Consider the following 23,596-nt stretch of genomic DNA (forward strand, 5'->3'; position numbering starts at 1 on the left):
ATGAGCAAACCCTACTCTACAAGACTGAGGTCCAGGAATATCTATTCATGGGTTGGAAGGCCATCGCTGGATCGAAAACTAAAGAACCAGATCTATCAGTGAGTGACAGTCCTCTAAGCCTGCTTTTCCGAGCTTATCTTATGTTATCAAGTCTGTTCTAGTTATTTCATCCTAAGAGTATTTAGTTACTTATAGTTACTAGAGATTGAAGAATAATAAATATGAGTTTATTATAAGGAGGAATTGTGTTTGATTCAAAAAATAAATGAGGTAGCATAAATGTAGCACTTAGTGATAAAGAAATGTCCATTAATAAATTGTCATGTATAGGGCCAGAGCAAAAATTGGGTATTATGCTTGCCTTGCATGTTGCCAAACCAGAGATTACTCTGGCACCCCATAAGGTGACCTAAACCCTCCAGGAATGATCCCTAAGTACAGAGCCAGGAGTAAGCCCTTGAGCACCACTGGATGTGGCCCCAAAATAAAACTAAAAGACCCCAAAAAAAGTCAAATGTATAATAAAATACTTAAGATATTTTAATATCCAGGCTGAAGTGATTGTATAATGGGTAGGATGTTTGCCTTGTGCACGGCCTGAGTTCAATCCCCGGCATCCCATATGGACCCCAAACACTGACAGGAGTAATTCCTGAGTGCAGAGCCAGGAGTAACCCCTGAGCATTGCTGGGTATGGCCCAGAAAAACAAACAAAAAAGATATTTTAATATCGAAGCAAAAATATCTATATAGTGCTGTATAATAACAAGGTACAGGTAAGTACTGTTGCTATATTCCTTCCCAATAATATTAATCTCAGAATAATTTGATAATGTTTTGGGGGAGATTTCATGCTTAGGGAATTCTTTGTTGTTCTTTGTCAAGAACTGAGAGAAGCGGGCTGGAGCAATAGTACAGCAGGTAGGGCGTTTGCCTTGCATGCAGCTGACCCAGGTTTGATTCCCTACATTTCATGTGGCCCCCCCGAGCACTGCCAGGAGTAATTCCTGAGTGCAGCGCCAGGAGTAACCTCTGTGCATCTCCAGGTGAGACCCGAAAAGCCAAAGAAAAAAAAAATGAACTGAGAGAAGGGGGCTGGAGAGAAAGAATTGCAGGTAGGGCACTTACCTTGCACAAGGCCCACTTGGCACCTCATATGAGCCTCACCAGGAGTGATTCCTGAGAGCCAGGAGTAGGTTGGATGAACACAGCTGTGTGGCTTGAAAACAGAAAATGTGGCCAGAGCAATAGTACAGCGGGTAAAGCACTTGCCTTTCATGTAGCCAACCCAGGTTTGAGCCCCAGCATCCCATATGGTCCTCTGAGCCCAGGCAGCCCAGGCCTCTGTACTGATCCTTGAGTGCAGAGCCAGAAGTAACCCCTGTGCATCGCCGGGTGTGACCAAAAATAAAATAAAATAATGTGTTCAACCCATAGCATCTTCTTTTGCCTAAAGCTAGGTAAATTGGTTTCCCAGTAGGACTGATTAGATGGAAACAGATTAGGGTATTTTCCAGTTGCAAAGCACTTTCCTCTATGTTCAGAGAGTCAGCGCAGCTTGTTCCATCCTAAGTGGCTAACATAATTTCTTTTGTTATTTCTAGAGAAATTAGTGTGAAAAAAGAAGGTTCAACCAACATTCACATTCAAGTTGGACAGTTTGTGCTTATTGAAGGGGATGATGCAGAAAAGCCATATGTTGCTAAATTGAAGGAGTTGTTTGAAGATGGTAAGTTTGGGGTTGGGGTGAAAATCTTTCCTCGTGATTGTGGTAGGTGGTGGGGATAGGGGAAGAGGTTGATTCTTCTATTTCAGCAGCATTTAATCCAGGAACCCTGGATTCTGGAATGGGACCATTTAAGTACTCACTATACCTTTCTCCATCTAATAATTTACTATTTTTTTTCTTTATGGGTCAAACCTGGCGATGCACAGGGGTTACTCCTGGCTCTGCACTCAGGAATTACTCGTGGCGGTGCTCAGGGGACCATATGGGATGCTGGGAATCGAATCCGGGTCGGCCGTGTGCAAGGCAAATGCCCTAGCCGCTGTGCTATTGCTCCAGCCCCATAATTTACTATTTTTTACTTACTAAAGTGGTATTTACTCACTAGTGTGGTATTTAGGTAAAATGGGATGCGTTTGCAAGAATTTAGTTTTTCTGTAATGTGTAGGAGTGTTATAGTGGTATTTTTTAGGATGGAAAAAAATATTTCAAAAAGAAGGGAGAAAATTAAAAATAGGTGATGGGGGTGGGGGACAGGAAATGGCTTAGAGGTTAAAGTGCTAAATCAATCCACAGTGTCACTGCATGCATCAAGCGTGATTCTTGCAGCTCTGCTCTCTGTGGTCCCTGCTACCCTGAGTAATTTTCAGCCAAGCCACACTGTAGGGCCAGAACTAAAGGACGTGATCTCTGGCCAGCATTATGCAGGAAAGATGAATTGCAATACTGTGGCTAGGAGTGACACACGGAGAACATGTGTGAGCATGCATGCAAGCAGAGTATGAGTGGCCACTCCCACTGTCAGTACAAGTGTGATCCCCAGCGAGGGAGCATCGCAACAAGGCAGGCGATCTCCTGGAAGCACCATAACTTAATGCACAAGTACCACGACCTAGTGTGTGTGCCCGCCCTCGTCACTGCAGTCACAGCGTCAACGGAAAGAGGGGAGGGGAAGGAAGAAAAATTAATCATAGGGGGCTTGCACTGTTTAATTTTTCTTCCTTTTTCTTAAATTTTGACATGAGGAAGTTAGTAATAAATTTTTTTTTAAGTTTTTGTAAGAGAAAAGGTAAGTTGGGTCAGGTAGGTATGTCAAGAAAACAAGTCTTGGGGGCTGGAGCGATAACACAGCGGGTAGGGCGTTTGCCTTGCACGCGGCCGACCCAGGTTCGATTCCCAGCATCCCATATAGTCCCCCGAGCACCACCAAGGGTGATTCCTGAGTGCAGAGCCAGGAGTAACCCCTGAGCATCGCCGGGTGTGACCCATAAAAGCAAAAAAAAAAAGTCTTTAGACTACCTTGAAGGACTTGCGTAGGGACCAGAGAGACAGTGCATTGAACAAGGTGCTGACCTTATGCAGCTGACCCAGGTACCACCACCATGTGATCCCCTGAGCGTGGAGCCAGGAGTAAACTCTGAGCTCTGCCAGGGGTACACCACCCTGGCCCCTCTTCCCTCAGGAAGGGCTTGTCTATGAAGACTAAAATGATTAGAAGAATAAAAGGCTGTGTCATCCAGAGACTAGTGCGGAAGGTCAATACCGTCCATCAGAGTCAGAGCAGAAGGGAAGGCAGTGCATGCAAGTGCACATAGCCTCAATGCAGTGTTGAGGTTTTAGATGGAAAGGTGGGATGGAGTCTTTTTAAGACGGAGTAAGAAGAAAGAAGAAACGGTTTTGGTGATTTCAAATTGCTAAGAGCTAAAAGAGGAATGACATGGTAGATAGTACTGTGGCAACTTGTTCACCTAAAGCACAATCTGATAGAGTGGATAAAGTGCTTTACAGTACAAAGTAAAGAGGCCATAGCAACGATGATGTCAAAAATGAGTATATGTCCTTCCCCTTGTAGCTAATGTGAGCACAGGACAAAATGAAAGGTATAATGATAAGGCAGAAGATTGCAAGCATACCATCTCAGTAGCCAGAATTCTAATTGTTGCTAAAATTTTTGTGTTGATACAGTTCAAAAGCTTCTTTAGAATCTGCTTTACAAGACCGTTTAGCTCTTGTGACTCAAAGGTCCTCTCAAGTAACATTTCTGTTAGCAAGTGAAGAAGAGTAAGAGCTTGGGCACTGGTAGCATTTGATAAATACTGGTTGGTCCTGGGCACTGACAAACTTCATGATCCCTGCAACTTGATTATTTTATTTGAAAAAGGGAGATGGGCACCATACCTGCTCTTTAGGATTATTAGAGGATCAAAGATAATGTCTTCAACAAGCATTAAGTATTTAATACGGTATAGAATTTAGAAGTACTCATTCAGATATTCTTGCACTGGGGCTGGAGAGATAGCACAGCGGGTAGGGCGTTTGCCTTGCACACGGCCGACCCGGGTTCAAATCCCAGCATCCCATATGGTCCCCTGAGCACGACCAGGAGTAATTCCTGAGTGCAGAGCCAGGAGTAACCCCTGTGTATCACCAGGTGTGACCCAAAAAGCAAAAAATAAGATATTCTTGCACTTTTTGTTCTTATATTTTTGAGCCACCCACCTGCAATGCTCAAGGATTACTCCTGGCTCTACACTTAGGAATCACTCCTGGATGTGCTCAGGGTACCATATGGGATGCTGGGATTTGATCCTGGGTCAGCTGTGTGCAAGGCAAGCACCTTTCTGCTGTAAAATCTCTCTGGCCTGTTCCTGCATTTTTTCTAAGTCCTTTTCGTGACTCCCTCCTAGCTTCTGAACTTTATTCCAAGAAGCGTGCTCGAGTACAATGGTTTGTCCGATTCTGTGAGATCCCTTTGGGGAAGCAGCATTTGTTGGGCCGGAAGCCTGGTGCGCAGGAGCTGTTCTGGTATGATTACCCCAGCTGTAGGAACAACATTAGTGCTGAAACCATCATCAGCCCTGTTCAGGTTGGTGTCCCCTTCATCCACCGTTTTTTCTTAACGCTTTCTTGTTGCACCTTAAACTTCATCGCCTTAAAGATATTATTGACTCTAATTTACTAGGCAAAATGAGGTTTTCATCTTTGCTTGCCTGCCTACAACACCTCATCATGTATTTGTTGGAAACATCTATTATGTGTTAGAGACTTCTAGAGGAAGTGACATTTAGATTACGACCTAAGTGATGAATGGGAGTTGGCAAGTGTATCTTGATAGGAAATGATATCCCCCTATGACTGTAGCAAATACAAAGTGTTGTGAAACTGGATAAGCTTATTTAAATGAGGACTTCACTTTGAATAAACCAGCACAGCGGTCTAGTTACTATAGGCAGATATGGGCTATGAAATGTAATGATGAACCAGGTTCTAAAGAGCTGTAGACTACACTGAGACATAGGTTTGGAGATCAATATAAAGGTTTCCTCATTCGGGCATATAAATGACTCTGTGCCCAAATGAAGCCAGAAAGTAATGTGAAGTATGGTTACCTAGTGAATAGATGTTGCTTTTAATGCTAGGGCAGCGACACTTTGATCTAGTATGACTATAGTCATACTTTTCTGATTATGGGCCCAGCATAATATATGCCACAGAATGATTTATCTCTGTAGCATGAGTAAAATGCAGACATAATCGACATAACAGTATGAAGCAAAGAGGATACTTAGGCAGGACCCTGATGGTGGAAATAAGAAACGTGATGAGCCAAATTTTTGACTAGTGACCATTCTGACAAATAGTGATCATTCAAGAGATACAGGGGGCCAGATTGTTGAAGGCACTGAGAATGACCTTGCTATATGGGGGAGCCATTTTAGACTGCTAAGGAGGGGGAATGCCTAGAGAAGGTTTTGTGGAAAGGTCTGGCTTGCATGAGTAGAATGAACTAGAAAAGAAAGCAGTTGGGGTATGGAGGTCATTGAAGAATATTCTACAAAATTATGTTATGCCATGTTTGTATCTCTTGGTTTCAGAAAAGTGATGTTCCAGTTACAAATGCAAACAAATGCTTTTAAACCTTAGCTTTCCTGGAGCATTGTTTTGGCTCTTTTGTTCCTCATTTTTTCCTATTCATAAATATACCTATTCCTAAATTCAGGTTATAGCTTTAGCCCCAGATGAAAAGATACCTAAGGATCTGAAAAATGAGGAGACATTCTTTGTGAAACTGTCTTGGAATGAGAAGAATTTTCGACCACTGTCCCCAGAAGTATTTGCTGAGTGGAGTAAAGTTCAGGAAGGCAGTCCAAGGTACCAGATGCACAGGAGAGACAGATCTAAAGGCTCGGAAAGCCCCTGGCGCACAGCAGAGCATACGGCTATCAGGATTGAGTCAAGGCATTCTACCTCCAAATCTCGTCAAACCCCTACCCATCCTGTCACCCCACAGGCAAGGAAGAAGCTGGAGCTTGGCAGTAAGTATGGAATGGGTCACGGGTGGGGGGTGGGGGGCTAATATTAAATATATAAAGTTATGATCAAATAATAACTCATGGGAGAGTGTTGATACAGTAGTTACGAGTCAGGTTACTGAGTGGACACATGTTGACATATACATGACATTAAAATTTACCATTTAACTTATTTTTATTTTAACTATTTAAAAGTATAGTTTATCGATATTAAATATACTCATACTGTATACCTATCATCCTTATCATTTGTTTGCTTTGTTTAATTTTGGGGGCCAGGCCCAGCAGTGCTTGGTGACCAAACCCAGGGCTCCTGAATGCAAAGCAAGTGCTCTCACCTTTAGAAACATTTTCCTAGCCCCACCATTGTCTAATACTGAAAGTCAGCACCCATTAAATAATTTCCTGTTTCCCTGATCCCTTATCTCCTGGCGACCACCATTTGACCTTGTCTTTGAATTTGACAAATCTTAATGGCTCATCTTTATGGAATCATATAGTATTGTCCTTTTCAGAAAAGCTTATTTATATTAGCAAGATAGCCTCAGGTTGATCCATTTTGTTGTATATGTGAACATTTTCTTCCCTTTTAAAATTGAGTGATGTTCTTCTTTGTGTCTCCTCCACATTTTATTCATTCATTTGTCAGTGGATCCTTAGGAAGCTTTCACAATTTCCTTTTGTGACTCTTGATATTGTAAATATTGGGCAAATACTTATCTGAATTCTTGCTTTCAGATATCCATAAGTGGAATTATGGGACCATAGGGTAATTTTCTCTTAAAAGGTTTTTTGTTTTGTTTTTGGGCCATATCCAGCAGTGCTGAGGACTTAGTCCTGGTTCTCCACTCAGGGATTATTTCTGGTGGTGCAGTGGGACCCATATGAGGTGTCAGAGAATGAACCTGCTGCGTGCAAAACTAGCTCTCTACCTCATGTACTATCACTGCAGTCCCTATTAAAATGTTTTGCGAAACCTTCATGCTGTTCCACAATAGCTCTGTAATTTTTCATTCCCATCACTCATGCAGGGTTCTGATGTCTCCGTATCCTCTCCAACACTTGTTCTTTTCCATTCTGAATGTAGCCATCCTAGTTGCTATGAGTGATATTTCACTACAGTTTTGTTTTGCATTTCCCTAATGATGAGGGACGCTCTAATCAGTTTTTTTTTAATACCTTATTATTTTATTCACTGACAGAACTTAGAAATCTGTATCTTAAGCCTCTTTAATTCATACTGCTGTTTCTGATCTAGCCTCAGGGTTCCACTCCTCCCTCCATATTCCAGAATTGGTGTCTCCCTTCACAGGAAGAGGTCTGGGCCTCAGGAACAATTCTTACTCACACAAAATATCTTCAAAAGAGCCATACTGCTACCACATCCAGCACTAAACTTATAGTCAAGTTCTATGTTTGCTTGTAGTACTTTATGCCTTTATAATAAATTTTATTTTTAGGGCTGGGACCATAGTCAAGAGGGTAGAGCACTTACTTTGCATGCAGCTGACCCAGGTTTGATTCCTGACATCCCATATGGTCCCACGAGTACTGCCAGGAGTGATCTCTGAACGCAGAGACTAGATCCAGCTCTGAAGCACCATAGGATGTGGCCCAAAAACAAAAAAACAATTTTTTTTCCCTCTCTATTTTTGGGCCACTCCTGGTGATGTTTAGGAGCTACTCCTAGCATAGTGCTTGAGGTCAGTCCCGGTGGTACTTCAAAGACCAGACAGTGCTGGTAAAACCTGGGAGTCCACAGGCAGACTGTTTCAGCCCTTTGAGTCATCTCCCCAACCTCTAATATATTTAGAATATGTTCCCCTGAAAAATTTTCTCCTGATGAGTTACATTATTAGCAATATGTAGCTAAGCTCTTACTTCTATTTGCTTTTCAGGCATGTTCCCTCTTTGCTTTAATTTTTTTCTTTTGTTCTGGAGCCATACCTGGTATTATTTAGGGCTTATCCTGGACTGAAGCAATAGCACAGCAGGTAGGGCTTTTGCCTTGCATGCAGCCGACCTGGGTTCGATTCCTCCATCCCTCTTGGAGAGCCCGGTAAGCTACCAAGAGTATCCCACCTGCATGGCAGAGACTGGCAAGCTACCCGTGGTGGATTCGATATGCTAAAAACAGTAACAAGTCTCCCAATGGAGACGTTACTGGTGCCCGCTCGAGCAAATCAATGAACAATGGGACAATACTACAGTGCTACCCCTGGCTCAGAAGTCACTGTTGGCAGTGGTCAGGGGCCCATATGGAATGCTGAAGTTCAAAGCTGGTTTGGCCACATGCAAAGCAAGTGCCTTACATGTTGTGCTGTTACTCTAGCCCCATGCTTTAGTTTTTTAAAAAGTGACACATTACCATAACTAAAGAGTCAAATATATTCAAAATAAGTATAGTTAGTTCTCACGTCCTCCTTTACCCGTGTATCCTGTTTCTACCCCATCTTTGTATGTTGTACAAAGTATGTGATCAATTTTTTAATTTATAGTTTATCTTTTCTTGTGGATTTTGCAATAATTAGCATCAATATTTAGGAACAGGAATATATCTATTTCTCAATATATCATAAACATGCCTATATACACAGAGATGCATGTAATTTTATTTCCCACTCTGAATACACTGGAGTTGTATATACTGTATATATATATTTTTCTGTTTTTTCATAGTTGCCAATCTCATTTGTTATGGGCCTAACAGTTTAGTCAAGATAACAGTATCTTTGAGCTGCTGATTTTGCGAGACCTTGAAAAGATAAGATGTTTAGACTTGACAGTTGCATAATTGAAGGAGGAGGGTGTTTACCTGGCACCTATTGTTTCTAATGAGATCAGGAAAGAGGTCACTAATCTTCACAGGTTTAACTAAGTGCTCTTTTAAAAGTGCTCTTTGGAGAGCAAAGCCTCTGAGGTCATACCAAATACTTGCTGTGAGCAGGGTTGTCATACCTGAAGTGCCTAGGCAGCAACTCAGAAAACCGAGTTGTTTTTCACAGAAGTTGTTTTTCTCTTCACAAGCTATGTAGAGTGCTGGTTATAAAACTCATGCCATATCTTTGGCACTTTCCCTTGGACTTAGGTTTGCACCAGACACCCAACAGTAGGAATTCCAAACAGATTTCATGGACCTCATTGGATTCTCCTGGGAGAAGAAAACGGAGCGTTGGCCTCCCTGAGGTTACCTCTCCTCCCAAGAGGTCGTATCCTGATGAATTTCTGACCTTGTCTCCACGTCTGAAAACCCCAGAGAAAACTGGAGCTATTTCGCAGTCATGTACAAAGGATGAGAAGGAGGACCTATCTGAATGCAGCATAACTCTAAGAACTCGAGTTCCATCTTTGAAAACTACAGAGACGCCTGACAAAATAACGCTTTGCCCTATTGTAGAAAGGAAATGTAAACGCTCCTCGGTGATCCTGAAACCAGAAAACATAAAGAGGTGACTGAGACATGACCCTGCCCCTAGAGAGCAAATCTACATCTTTCAAGTGATAGGACGTGAAAGGGGTTTAGTTCATACTGTTAGAAGAGTAGGTTATTTTAGCTTGCAAAATCTGTGTCACACTCATCGGAACCTTTTTGGAAACAGATTTCAGACCTCTTTCCAGAGGTAACATATTGATCTCCAGGCATTGGGCTCAACAGTCTGCATTTTAAAATGCTCTTTAGGTGACTGGTAAGCCCAACACTCCTATAAGAAACAAATGACTGGTGCTGGGAACATAGCTCAAGTGCTAGAGCATAATCATACCATGTACAGGGCTCTCAGTTTGATCCTTGGCACTGAAATAAATAAGGCAAGACCCGAGGCATAGAGCTAGAGTTAAGGCCCTTGCCTTGCCTGTTGCCCACTCAGGTTCAGTCCCCAGCACACTATGGTGCCCTGAGCACTAGCAAGATCTATTTCTGAGAGCACCGTCAGATATGACTCAAAACACAATAAAATGAAAAGTCCTGGATTTCAATACTTACTGTGGCTCCTTAACACATTTTAGCAGTCATTTTCTTTGTTATTTCTTTAAATGAAACTAGTCTCAAAAACATGAAGTATAAGGAGACAGTATACCTAGAACAAACTACAGCTTGAGACCAGTCACTGTTTTATAAATAACAGACTGTAAGTAATGTGACAAGCCCAAAATCATGCATTTCACTGTCTCCTGCTAAGAAATGCCAAGATGGGGGCTGGAGCGATAGCACAGCAGGTAGGGCGTTTGCCTTGCACGCGGCCGACCCGGGTTCTAATCCCAGCATCCCATATGGTCCCCTGAGCACCGCCAGGGGTAATTCCTGAGTGAAGAGCCAGGAGTAACCCCTGTGCATCGCCAGGTGTAACCCAAAAATCAAAAAAAGAAAAAGAAATGCCAAGATGAGACTGGAATAGTTTGCTTGATAAATGCCATATATTAAGTATAGAGCTGCTGCATGCTGCTCCTAAGTCCAGACATTAAGTTTACAGAGCTTCAAAAACGAAAAGAATAAGAAACTCTGCCTAAGATTAGTATATTCTGGTTTCTAGGGCAATGAGTTAGATTTAAATTATTACAGTGTGTTTGGAAAACTTTGATCTCTATGTGGATCAAACCAGTTATAGCTGTCCCTATGTATCTGCTCTGAGATTGGCTCCAGGAACTATAGAGATACCAAAAGTCTTTACGTGCAATTTATACACATATACTTTAATCTAGATGACATAATTTTACACTGTAAATACCATGTAATTAATTCCTCCTGTTTTGGTTAGGGAATCAGACAGGAAAGTCATGTGCATGTTCAAATGCATCCATCTTAGACCTGACTACATAGTATGCTGTTTTTGTTTTGTTTTGATTAGGTTTGGGGTCCTGATGGTGCTAAGGGCTTTCTCGTTGCTCTGCACTTGCAGGTCACTCCTGGCAGGCTTGGGATCAAACCCGGGCCAACTGTGTTCAAGGCAAGCACCTTACCTATTGTGCTATCACTCTATCCCATTATAAAATTTTTTTTAAAATTCAAAGTTTGTTGTATTTGAAACCTGGGTATAAGGAGTTTTTTTGTTTCATATTTGTTTGTGGGTTTAACACCAGCCCTGGTCAGGGCTTATTTTTGGCTCTGCTCAGGGATCATTCCCGGTCAGGTCAAGTGTACTAGATGTGGTGCTGGATATTGAACCTGGGTTGGCCTGTGTAAGGCAACATCCTACCTCTAGCCAGGGATAAGGAGGGTTTTTTTTTTTTCTTTTTCTTTTTTAGGTCACACCCGGCAATGCACAGGGGTTACTCCTGACTGCGCTCAGGAATCACTCCTTGGCCATGCTCAGGGGACCATATGGGATGCTGGGAATCGAACCCGGGTCAGCTGTGTGCAAGGGAAATGCCCTACCCGCTGTGCTATTGCTCCAGCCCTCCAGCCCCAGGGGATAAGGAGTTTGAACTCTATAAATACTTTTAGCAAAGTGTGATTGATTCCTTCCAAAATAGGGGGCAGAGTGCTAGTACAGCAGGTGGGGGGCACTTACCTTGCAAGAGGCTTACCTGGGTTCAATCCTTGGCACCCAGTATCGTCCCCTCCAAACAAAACAAAAATAGTTGCAAAAAGAATAGAAGATAGTCAGGCCTCCTGGTTGTCTTCTTGTACCTGCCCAAAATTGCTTCCTCTAATTTTGCTGTGGTATCTTGCAGTAAGGCAGGAGAACCAGAAGCTCAGGATGAATGTACTCCCCGTCGGACAAGCAGAAAGAATTCGCTCTTGACCTTGAAGCGGATTAGACAACAGCTTCGGTATGACTGCTCCTTGATAAGCAGACAAACATTTGTCACTGCCATCTGTGACATCTGTAGTTTTATTTCTCATGTTGTTTGTTATTTGCTAATCTAAGATCCTATGTAAATTTTACATGAATGTCGTAGTTTGAATGGGGCAGTAACCCCTGTGTCCACTCAACAAGACTTGAGCAATGAATGCTTAAGAGTTTAATTCTCTTAGATTCGGGTTTGAACCCATATCTCAATTATTATAGTCTTGGGTTGGTTACTTAACACATTCTAAACTCCGATTTCCTCATCTATAAAATGGGAATAATAATATATCTAAGTCACAAAGCTGTAGTGGGGTTATTGGGATAATAGGAGGTGAGCCTTTACCGGGATGTTTCAAGAACAAGGACCCCCATGAAGGACGGCTTCATCCCAGGAGAGGCTGCAATGCCTGTAATCCACACTGGCCTGTTTTGCTTGTATTTAGAATCAAAACATTGAATATCAGAAAATCATGTGTCTTACCATTTAGATTTTTAGGAAAACCTGAAAGTGACAAAGAGAGTGATGCAAGTGACAAAGAGGAGGAAGAATTCCTGCCAGCAGCAGAGAATTCAGACCATGAAACTGAGGAGGAAGAGGTCTCTACACCACCTGCTCCTAGAAGAACACCCAGACATTCTTCATTACAGACCCCATCCAAGACACCAAAAAAAACTGTATGGTTCTTTGAGATTAATTTTCCAGTGAAACCTCCATATCTTCATTTTAAGATTGTATAGTTCAGGGGTTAAGGCATTTTTCTTAACACACTGAGCCTAGTTTGATACTTTGCACTGTATGCGGTCCTCCTAGCACTGCCAGGAGTGATCTCTGAGTACAGAGCCAGGAGTAAGTTGTAAGCACAACTGGGTTGACCCAAGCACCCTCTCCCCGAAACGCCCCCACCCCCGCACCTTCCCCTCCAAAAAAAAAAAGTGATGTGATGACTGGGGTCCCTTATTGACAGCTAGATTTGAGCACAGATCTGTTATATTCAAAACTATTCTACTTGGAATATTGTTGAAGAAGAGGCCCTAAATCTGAAAATGAGTACTGAAAATGTACTGAAAATGAGTCCAGTACATAGTGTGGTATTTTCCATTCAAGTTCATTTTAATAGGTGAACTTCCAGAGGGAAGAATAAGACCTGAGTGCTCATCTTTGTGTTTTTTACAGAAGCTTGAAGAGGGACCAGAGAAGTAGTAGGGTTATGCTTTGCATGTGACAGACCATATTGATCCTTGCCATATGCTGGGTGCAGCCCTGGAGACCCAAGGAGCATTGCATTCTCAGCCTCTCACACTGAACCATAGCAGATGGCCTGAGAATTGCTAGGAGGACCCCTCCCCCACAGGCCTACAGACCAATACTTGGGAAACTCCTTCACTCCCTCCCCACTCCCCCAGTAAATTAGGTTGCAGAACACTTTTTTCCTGATTATTGCTCAGTGCACTTTGAAACCAGAGCTGTTGGCCTTGTTTTTTTGGTGCCATTTGATACACCTGGGTATTTGGAAGCACTACATAGTGCTATGAATAGCAGGGAGGCGGAGAGATAAATGCATGTCTTTTTCTTTTTTGTACATATGGGGGTTGTGCTTTGCCACTGAACGTGTCCCTAGACCCTGAAGTCCAACCTGATGACCTCCGGAGTCTGGGATTTTTTTTTTTTTTGTCCTGACCAGGAGCTCATTGGTATTTGACCTTTAAATGGGCAGGTCTAAGTGCCTTCTGGCTCAGGAGTCTGGGGGAGGTGCTGTGGTCTGGAGCCAGACTGGAAGCAGAGGGTGGTGGGCGGAAGCGAGTCATCTGTGGAATCCATGTGCAGATGGGGTAGCAGTCCTGCTCCAGTAAGGCATGAGGAAAACAAAGGGAAAGGCGCTGTTAGCCTAGACCATTGGTGAGAAAGCTTCTAGACTGCAGCAGTACCATGTTATAGCTTGACTGTCTTTTCAGACAATTCTAGAGGAGAATTATAAGAACTGAACCATTTATCTTGGCCGACTCTACTTTGTTTGGGGTAGAGAATTTAGAATTTCTTAAAATTTTTTGTCTTCTGGGACTAGAGAGATAACACATGGTTTAAGACACTTGGACTCATGCATGGCTGACCCCAGTTTGATTCCGGGCACCTTGTATGGTTCCCAGAGCACTGCCAGAAGTAAGCCTGGAGCACAGCCATGTGTGGCCCCAAAAGAAGAAAACCAAATAGTTTTGTGTCACTAATACTCAATCCATGCTTTTTTTCATTCCTTCCTCAATTTGATAAGTGCTTTCAAATCCTAGTTATGGAAATTAGACAAAAGAAATGTTGTTAGGGACTTTAGCATTAGTACAGGGGCACGCAGCAGAACCCTCTTCAAATCCCTAGCACAACACTTAGTCCCCGAAGCACCACCAGGAGTGACCTCTCAACACCAAACCAGGAATCGGCACCGGAGCAGCCGGATGGAGCACAATAACCAAGCACACAAATGGTGTTTTGAGAAGTCCAAAGAGACAAAGAAGTCCCCCTCTGTGAGGTGACACAGAGCAACAGGGCTTTCTGGAAGAACGAAAGAATTCTCCACTATAGGAGATTTGTTCCAGATGATGTTTAGCTGCTTTTTCCTTCTGAAATGTATTCTTTTTTTTAAATGCAGCCGAAGCCTAGAGCAGCACGCGATGCCACACCACAGATTCGCAGCCGAAGCCTGGCTGCCCAGGAACCAAGCAGCATGCTGGAAAAGGCCCGGCTGAGGTGGGGAAGCTCGCACGTGAAAAGGGCCCCTTCCTGTTCACGTAGAAGGGGTGATTTGTAGTCAACCGTGTACATAGTAAAGGGAGAGAGGTGAATGCGTGCAGAAGAGACCAGACCTCAGAGCTAGATGGCTGATAGTACTGGGCTTCAGGCTTTCCCCTTGCACGTGGCCAACCCTGGTTTGATCCCTGACAGCTGCATATGGTCCCCCGAGCACTGCCAGGTGTGGCCTAAAAGCCAAAGAAAAAGAAATTACACACGGATCCTTCTCGAGTAGAGCCTAGGGGAGCCAATGTAGAGGATTCTCCTTCTGGACAAGTGTTTTCCAGGCTACTGCCCTGTTTTCTCAGAGGAGGTGGCTAATCAAGATATTGCTTCCAGTTGCAGTCTCCTTTACGATTGTGTGGGGGAAAATTTGTAACCCAGGGTCTTGTCAGAAATCAACCGACTCCTCTGGGATGAAGTTACCCACACATGATTTGGGGGAGACGTCCTGGGGTCATTTACCCTGGCTTAGAAACACTGAGTTGAGTGGTTTTGGGGACAGGCGGGGGTGGAGGTTTGCTTCTGATTCTGAGGCCCAAGGAAGGGATTTAGGATGAAGGCATTGTCCCTTGGATTCGTGAATGTGGTTTCTTCTAGAGACTACTGTCCTTCCCATTAGTGAGTTTGTAAATGGTACAGTGCTTCTAGAGTCTATACCCTCTCATCTATACTAAAACCTTTGCCTCATTTAGGCTGCATGTGTCTGCTGTACCTGAGTCTCTTCCCTGTCGGGAACAGGAATTTCAAGACATCTACAATTTTGTGGAAAGCAAACTCCTTGACCACACTGGGGGGTGAGTTCTATTGAGGCGTGTAGGAGGCTGGGGTACAAAGCCTCTGCGGCTAATTACTGTAACACCAACATTTCAACTAAGTAGTATTTTCCTGTAATCAGGAGAACTCGCCGTCATTGCTTAGCATGAAACCTTCTGACATGTATTTTGACAGAAATAGAAATTCTGCTTTCAGGGGCCAGAGAGATATTACAGTGAGTAGGGCATTTGTCTTGCATGTGGCCGGCATCCCATATGGTCCCCTGAGCACTGCCGGGAGCAATTCCTAAGGTAGAGCCAGATGTAAACCCTTGAGCGTCACCAGAGGTGGCCCTACCTCACCCCCACCCTCACAGCCCTCCCCCTCCCTCCCCAAAGATTTCTGCTTTCAGAGAAAATAAAACTGGCATACAGCATTGTTTGGGGATAGAGTGAATCTAAGTACCCCGCTCAGACTAGCCTAGGGTGGTCCTTGCTGCCCTATGCCCACATCTGCAGGGGCGGGGGCTCTGCTCGTCTTTCAGCACACATTGATAATCCTAACAGAGACGAGAGAGGTTCTGGCATACACTTAACCCACACGTCTTCCTTCTGCCTAGGTGCATGTATATCTCTGGGGTCCCTGGGACCGGGAAAACTGCCACTGTGCATGAGGTGATACGCTGCCTGCAGCAGGCAGCCCACACAAATGATGTCCCTCCCTTTCAATTCGTTGAAGTGAATGGCATGAAGCTGACAGAGCCCCACCAAGTATACGTGCAAATCTTCCAGGTAAGCAGAGCTGTTTGGGCCTTGGTGGCACATGAGAAGGGAAAGGTGTTTTGTACTATTACTTGTCTATGACATGCCAGGCATCACCCTGTGTGTACAGCTAACTTGGAAGAGGACAGAATGAATACCTTCTAGGATCTTAAAATCTAGGAGCCAATGAATGAATTACTAGAATCCAGGACTTTGCAATAAAGTGAAAACCATTCACAGAAGAGATAGTGTGATAAACTATGGAGAGGATTTAGAGGTTGGTTAGGGTTTACACTTCACTCTTCATTAATCGACTGTTTTCTTGGATAAGTGACATCTCATAAGTAGGGTCTTGTGGGAATAGTACAGTGGGGTAGGTATGTTTGTCTTCCATGTGGCAGACTCAGCTTTGATCTCTGACACCATATATGGTTCCCTTCCTGGAACCTGCCAGGTGTGATCCCTGAGCGCAGAGCCAGGAATAATCCCTGAACACTACTGGGTGTGTCCCCCCAGAAAGAGAGAGAGAGAGAATTGCACCATCTCATTTGTATCTTAAATAGAATTTCTCTTTCGTTTTTGGTTTGGGGCCGTATCAGATGGCGCTCGTGGCTTATTCCTGGCTCTGCACTCAGGGATCACTCCTGACAGGAGTTGGGGAACCATATGGGATGCTGGGGATTAAACATGGGTTGGCCGTGTAAGAGGCAAGCTTCCGCCTGCTGTAGTATTGCTTCAGTTCTTAAACAGAAGTTTTTAAAACTTCTCCTTGATCCTTTCTGTTTCAGCTTAGGCTAGAGGCAGGGAACTGGGGGTCTGACTCTGTGACAGGGCACTTGCCTTATATGAAACCCTGGGTTCAATTCCCTTGCACTGCCTGGTCCTCTAAGCACCCGTAAGAGAGATCTGCTGAACACTAAGCAACAGGTAGCACCAAGCAAGGCTAGGCATATCTTAAAAACAAACAAAAAGATCAGATGCCAAGGAACGTGGCTCAGTGGTAGAATGCATCTCTCACTGTCTCACTTCGGTGTAGTTTATTACCTTTTTTTTTTTCTTTTTGGGTCACACCCAGTGATGCACAGAGGTAACTCCTGGCTCATACACTCAGGAATTACTCCAGGCAGTGCTTGGGGACCGTATTGGGTGCTGGGAATCGAACCCAGGTTGGCAGTGTGCAAGGCAAACGCCCTACCTGCTATGCTATCGTTCTAGCCCTTGTGGTTGATTTCAATCCTCTGTGCCACAAATGAACAAAAACCTAAAGACCAGTGAAGGTGCAGAGGGGGACAATGAAGTCCTTAGCCTAAGTAGTTTCTTCTGTTTGCAAAGTGAAATCCACGAGTATAACATTCCTACTTTGCGTCAATTTTTCTCCCCATTTCCTTCCACTGCAGAAATTGACAGGCCAAAAAGTGACAGCTAACCATGCTGCAGACCTGCTGGCAAAGAGATTCAGCTCCCGAGGGTCTTCCCAGGAAACCACCGTGCTGCTCGTGGATGAGGTTAGGAATTGCCTGTGGCAGGATGGGAAACGGGGACAGTCTCCTAACTGCACTGTTTCTGGTGTAGTACTGGCCCGGCAAGGAGGCCTCGCTCCCTCACTCTCCTATATCCTTCTCTGGTGGTGACAGCACATAACAGTGACTTTCTTGGTCCTTGGTGTGACCTGAAAAGTGTTTGCAGCTTAAGCGGTGGTCATAGATCCTTCCTACGGGGCCCTGGCTTTGTCTGTGGTTGTTCCTGCATCTCTGTCCATTTTTCTGGCAGCTTGACCTCCTCTGGACTCAGAAACAAGATGTACTGTACAATCTCTTTGATTGGCCTACTCATAAGGGTGCCCGGCTTGTGGTCTTGACCATTGCCAATACCATGGACCTGCCAGAGCGCATCATGATGAACCGAGTATCGAGTCGACTGGTAAGTCCTAGTACTGCTCTCATACAGATCCATGTAAGCTGGCTTCAAGAGTGCAGAATATCTGCAAAAGTGTCTGTCTAGGGGCTCAGCGGCTAAGTATGTCTGCCTTGCAAGGGTCAGGTCATGAATTCGGCTGCTTCTGGTACTGAGCATGGTTCCAACAGCTCCGGTGTCTGAGAGCAACACAACTAAAGGGGTGTAACACCCGGTGATGGCTCCTCGTGGGGTTTGGGCAACCACGTGCAGTGCTGGGGCTTCAAACTGGGATTTCTGGGACACAAGGTCTTCCCCACTGTGCTGTCTCTCTGACTTCGTCAATTGCTATGTGGGGCTTAGAACAGGTTTGGGGGCTGGAGAATGGCTTTCCATTCTGACTATTGAGTCATGATCAGTGAAGTTGACCCTCTATCATCTTGGCTCCCAGGGTCTCACCCGGATGTCCTTCCAGCCCTATACCCACAGCCAGTTGCAGCAGATTCTGCTGTCACGCCTCAAACATTTAAAGGCCTTTGAGGATGATGCTGTCCAGCTCGTAAGCAGGAAGGTAAGTGTGCAGGGAGTTCTTAGGGTGCCATAAAACAGTTGGCAGATTTGTGCAAAGGGTCTGATGGATGTGAGATCCTTGTGCTGAAAGCAAGGAATGAAAAGAAATTTAGGAAGTAAATCGTGATAAAAGTAGGTGGTCAAAAATGAAACAAAATTCTAGAATAACTTCTTACCCAAAAAGCCAAGAAAAAAAAAAAGAAAAGAATAAGCTGGCGGAGAGATAGCACAGTGGGTAGGGCGGTTGACCCGTTTCAATTCCTCTGTCCTTCTTGGAGAGCCCGGCAAGCTACCGAGAGTATCCTGCCCAAACGGTAGAGCCTGACAAGCTCCTCTTGTATTCAATATGCCAAAAACAGTAACAACAAGTCTCAAAATGGAGATGCTACTGGTGCCCGCTCAAGCAAATCGATGAACAACAGGATGACAGTGACAATGACAAGTCCTGAGCACAGCCAGGTGTAATTCCCTTTCCCCCAACTCATAGCTTCCCCGACCCCCCCACAAAAAAATCTCTAGAAATAATAACTAAGTACATTAAAATGTTTCGAGCCAATCTTGTGAAGATAGTGAGATTCACACTAAGTAGTGGTTGCCTTGCACGTGTCCGACCCAGGTTCTGTCCCTGGCACCACATATGGTCCTCAGGAGTGATCCCTGTGTGAACTCAGAACCAGGAGTACGCCCTGAACACTGCTGGGTGTGGCCCAAAAACAACCACAACCCCCCATTTAAAAAAAAAACAAAAACTTACTCCAGGAAGGGACCGGTGGTTCCAGTTCTAAGAATTTAAGTGACCGATGCATTGGATATCTTACTGGGCAAATTCCTGAGGTAGAGGTGCCCCAGCTGCAGAATGGAGTCTCAGCGGGGCCTTTGAGTCTCCTGGCCACTGCTGATGATGTCTGATGTTGTTCCAGGGACAGCAGAGCTGATGGTGCTAGCAGAGACCGTCTCAGCCTGTTGGGTGTAAGGAATTAAATAAGGCATCATTTTAAGGGCTTTTGCTAGACCACGTCACCCAAGTTCTCTTGTGTTTTTCTCCTGGCCTGAGATGGCCAGGAGACCTCAATAAAATGTTCCTCTTGCAGGTAGCAGCCCTCTCTGGAGACGCACGCCGCTGCCTGGACATCTGTAGGCGAGCCACAGAGATCTGTGAGTTCAGCCAGAAGCCTGGCTCCTCTGGCCTGGTCACTGTGGCCCACTTACTGGAAGCAGTGGATGAGATGTTTTTGTCCTCATACATCACCGCCATCAAGTAAGATGCTTTTCTTCCTGATGCTGACCTGGGGAGACAAGGCTGGGAGGCTCAAGGGGACATGTGCCCCTTTTTCTTGTATTCTGCTTACATTTATTGAAGACACATCCTTACAGGCATAGTCTAGTCAGGGACACTGAAATTTATCCCTACTTTAATAGATGAATAATTACTATTTACTGTTAATTTCTAGGAGTTTAGCAAAGTAAAGTCTTGCAGGTCAAAGAAGGAACCAACTACTTCTCTTGGCTCTGAATGGTATATTCAGCCCCATGAGATGGGGTGCTGGTATACAGCCAGGCAGTTGCTATGTTCCCTCACTTACAAAGTGGCACTTAAATATCATTTTGAGACCTTGGGAGCTAGATTATCATTGCCAAATAGACAGGAGAAACATTTCCTGTTTTTTTTTTTTTTCCACTTCTTTTGCTTTACCTCTGGTGGTGCAACCACTGAGGAGAATTCACATCTTGTTCTCTTTAAGAAATTCTTCAGTTCTGGAACAGAACTTCCTGAGGGCCATCCTTGCAGAGTTCCGTCGGTCAGGCTTGGAGGAAGCAACATTTCAACAGGTGATTGATCTCTTTTATTTTAAGTTTTAGTGTTTGTTTGTTTGTTTGTTTTTTGTTTTTTTGGGTTTTTTTGGTGATGCTCAGGGGTTATTCCTGCCTCAGCATTTAGGTATCATTCCTGACAGTGCTTGGGGGAGCATGTGGGCTGCCGGGGATCAAACCTGAGTTGGCCATGTGCAAGGCAAGTGCTTTACCTGCTCTTGGTGCGGGAGGGCTAGAGCCATCCTTTCTCCAAATCTGCCAGGAGTGATAGGAGTGATCTATGAGCACATGACCAGGAGTAAGCTGTGACCACTAGATGTAGACCGGAAACAAAATGGGAGCTAGGATGCTAGTATAGCCGGTAAGGCACCTACTTGCCTTGCATGCACCTGACTGGGTTCAATCCCCAGCATCCCATTTGGTCTCCCAAGCACCACCAGGAGTGACTGGGGTTTTTTTGCTGGTTTTTTTTTTTTTTTTGGCTCTTTGGGTCATATCTGGCAATGCTCAGGGATTATTCCTGGCTCTATACTTAGGAATTACTCCCTGACAGTTCTAAAGGTGACCATATGGGATGCTGGGGATTGAACCTGAGTTAGCTGTGTGCAAGGCAAACACTCTACCTGCTGTACTATCTATTGCTCTGGGCTCCAGGAGTGACTCCTGAGTGCAGAGCTAGGAGTAATCCCTGACCATCTCTGGGTGTACTTCACCCCCCAAAAAAAGTCATGTCATATTGGGGGCAAAACTTTCAGAACAATTTTATGCAGTTTAAGAGCAAATCACAAAGATTTGTCCAAACACTTCTTGAGCATAAGTTATATCAAGTAGAAGGATTCATTGTGGTTTATGCTATTAGTGGTTTATTCAAACCTGGTATTTACACTTAATGGCCTGACTTAAATGAATTGGTTTTTTTTCTTATTTGGTCTTGGGGCCAGGCCTGGCAAGACTCAGGGACCATGTGTGGTACAGGGATCAAACTCCTTATGTAAGGCACGTGGCTACCCCTGTACTATCTTCAGTGCCAGATAAGACATTTGAATGTATAACTGGAATTCTGTATGACTGTGTTTTAGATCTCAAAAGAAAGTTCAGGAGAATATAGCAGCTACTTTATTTCCTTTTTGCTTTTCTTCACTTTATATTTTTGTTTCACAGTAGGGGGCAGTATTTATTTACATTACATATTAAGACACTGACTTACATAGTTACTCATAGTTGAGTTTCGGGCATACAACGTTCCCACTTTGATCCACCAGCATCAACTTCCCTCCACCCTTATCCCCAGATTTCCTCCCAATCTCCTTCCTGTCTCCTTAACAGGCATGACAGTATTTAAATAAATAAATAAATAAATAAATAAATAAATAAATAAATAAATAAATAAATAGGGCCGGAGCGATAGTACATAGTATATTTGCCTTGCATGAGACTAACCCAGGTGTACTTCTTAGCATCCAGAGCCCCAAGGAGTGATCCCTGAATGCAGAGTCAGGAGTAAGCCTCAACACCACCGGATGTCGCCCCAAAACAACAAAATTTTCCCCTTCCACAGTTTTTGCTCTGACCAGGAATCACACTTGACTGAGTGCTGTTATTTACAGTGCTCACTGGGGTTCCAACTCGTGGGTATGCCACCAGGGATCACAATTGACTGTGCTGGTGTAGGAGCAATAGTACAGCAGGTGAAGCACTTGCCTTGCACACAGCTAATCCAGATTCGATCCCCACCATTCCATGTGGTTTCCTGAGCACCACCAGGAGTAATTCTCAAGTGCAGAGCTGGGAGTAAGCACGAGCATTACTTAGGTATGCTCCTACCACCTTTTTTTTTTTTAAAGCACAAAGTAACTTGCTTGGGGTTTGCATTTTTCAGTAGCTGAATGAAGATTCAGAGCTGTCTTCTTAGTCTGGGTTTTGTTTTTTCTTTTTTTTTTTTTTGGTTTTTGGATTACTCCTGGCGGTGCTCGGGGGACCGTATGGGATGCTGGGATTCATTTCTGGGTCAGCTGCGTTCAAGTCAAACGCGCTAGTCCTATGCTATTGCCCCAGCCCTTTCCTCTAAGTCTGAAGCCAGCACTGCAGTCTGCTCCTGCATTTATGCCTCTCTGGGCACCCCTTGCTACCCATGAAGCACCAAGACCATAAAGTGTCTGATTTTCCTCAAAGAATAAGCAGAATTGCTTTTCCTTTTAGCCTTTCTTGTAGCTGACCTCAGATTTGCTTCTTGTGTCTAGGTTTACAGTCAGCACGTGGCACTGTGCCGGATGGAGGGTCTGCCCTATCCAACCATATCAGAGACCATGGCGGTGTGCACGAACCTGGGTGCCTGCCGCCTTCTCCTCGTGGAGTCCAGCAGGAATGACCTGCTCCTCCGGGTGCGGCTCAACGTCAGCCAGGATGATGTGTTGTATGCGCTAAAAGAATGAGGCACTTCAGAGAAGTGACTGATCAAGGACCTGGATTTCTTTTCAAAAGCTTATGAAATTGTCATGTATTTTGAGATTTTTTTTTCCTGGTGTTTGAATTTATAGATATTATAAAATTGCATTTGTAAACTAATAATTTGAAGACGTAGGTTGGGAAGGTCAAAGGGGCGCACACACACCAGAGACCCTGGCCCAAATATTCCCAGAACACGCGTGTCTTCCCCGAACTCAAGATGATAATAATGAAACAAAATCATTCTGTAATATGCCCTCTGGCTTTTAATTTTTGTGATTTCACGTCACATATGTTTATGTGGTAAATTGTACATTTTCATTTTGGGGGGAAACGTAAAACTTGGTTACATTAGTTACATCTGAGAAAGAGCCAGATGATCCATCTGAGCAATCATCTAAGACCTAAAGGAGGTACTGAAAACTGTTCAAGCACACAGGAAGATCTCTGAATCTGCTAACCTGAAAACAGGCCAGTGTCAGGGAGTGGCTACTTCTGTTTTCGGATGGAAGATTCCAGCTCCACCCTGTTCACTGCATGGGGTGCTGCTGTACTAGGTGTACTAAGTGTTAAAAGGTGTCATGAAGAGTGCCCCATGCCACTGCCTGGCTGAAGTTGTTAAGTGCCCTCTGCAGGGAACAGGTGCATTCAGGTAGCCAAAGAACTCCCTAAGCCCTGAGAGAGGGGCCACGCGCCCCGCGGAGCCGCCCCGCCCCGCCTCGCCCCACGCCCCTCTAATCTCGCACTACCTG

The 23,596-nt window shown here is 44.4% G+C and overlaps 1 protein-coding gene across 1 annotated transcript; it reads left to right on the forward strand.

The window, feature by feature from the left end:
* ORC1 (origin recognition complex subunit 1) lies at positions 1-23,028 on the forward strand. Its single transcript, XM_055138334.1, has 16 exons — positions 1-98; positions 1,605-1,729; positions 4,414-4,592; positions 5,727-6,042; positions 9,128-9,488; positions 11,710-11,808; positions 12,317-12,503; positions 14,468-14,565; positions 15,303-15,404; positions 15,983-16,154; positions 17,522-17,629; positions 17,895-18,044; positions 18,469-18,588; positions 19,679-19,845; positions 20,330-20,417; positions 22,640-23,028. Exons 1-16 carry the CDS (start codon positions 1-3, stop codon positions 22,829-22,831), a joined length of 2,562 nt encoding a protein of 853 aa, XP_054994309.1. The 3' UTR covers positions 22,832-23,028.
* Positions 23,029-23,596: the final 568 nt, after the last annotated feature.

This window comes from Sorex araneus, chromosome 5 (assembly GCF_027595985.1).
Source record: "Sorex araneus isolate mSorAra2 chromosome 5, mSorAra2.pri, whole genome shotgun sequence".
NCBI classification, from domain to species: Eukaryota; Metazoa; Chordata; class Mammalia; order Eulipotyphla; family Soricidae; genus Sorex; species Sorex araneus.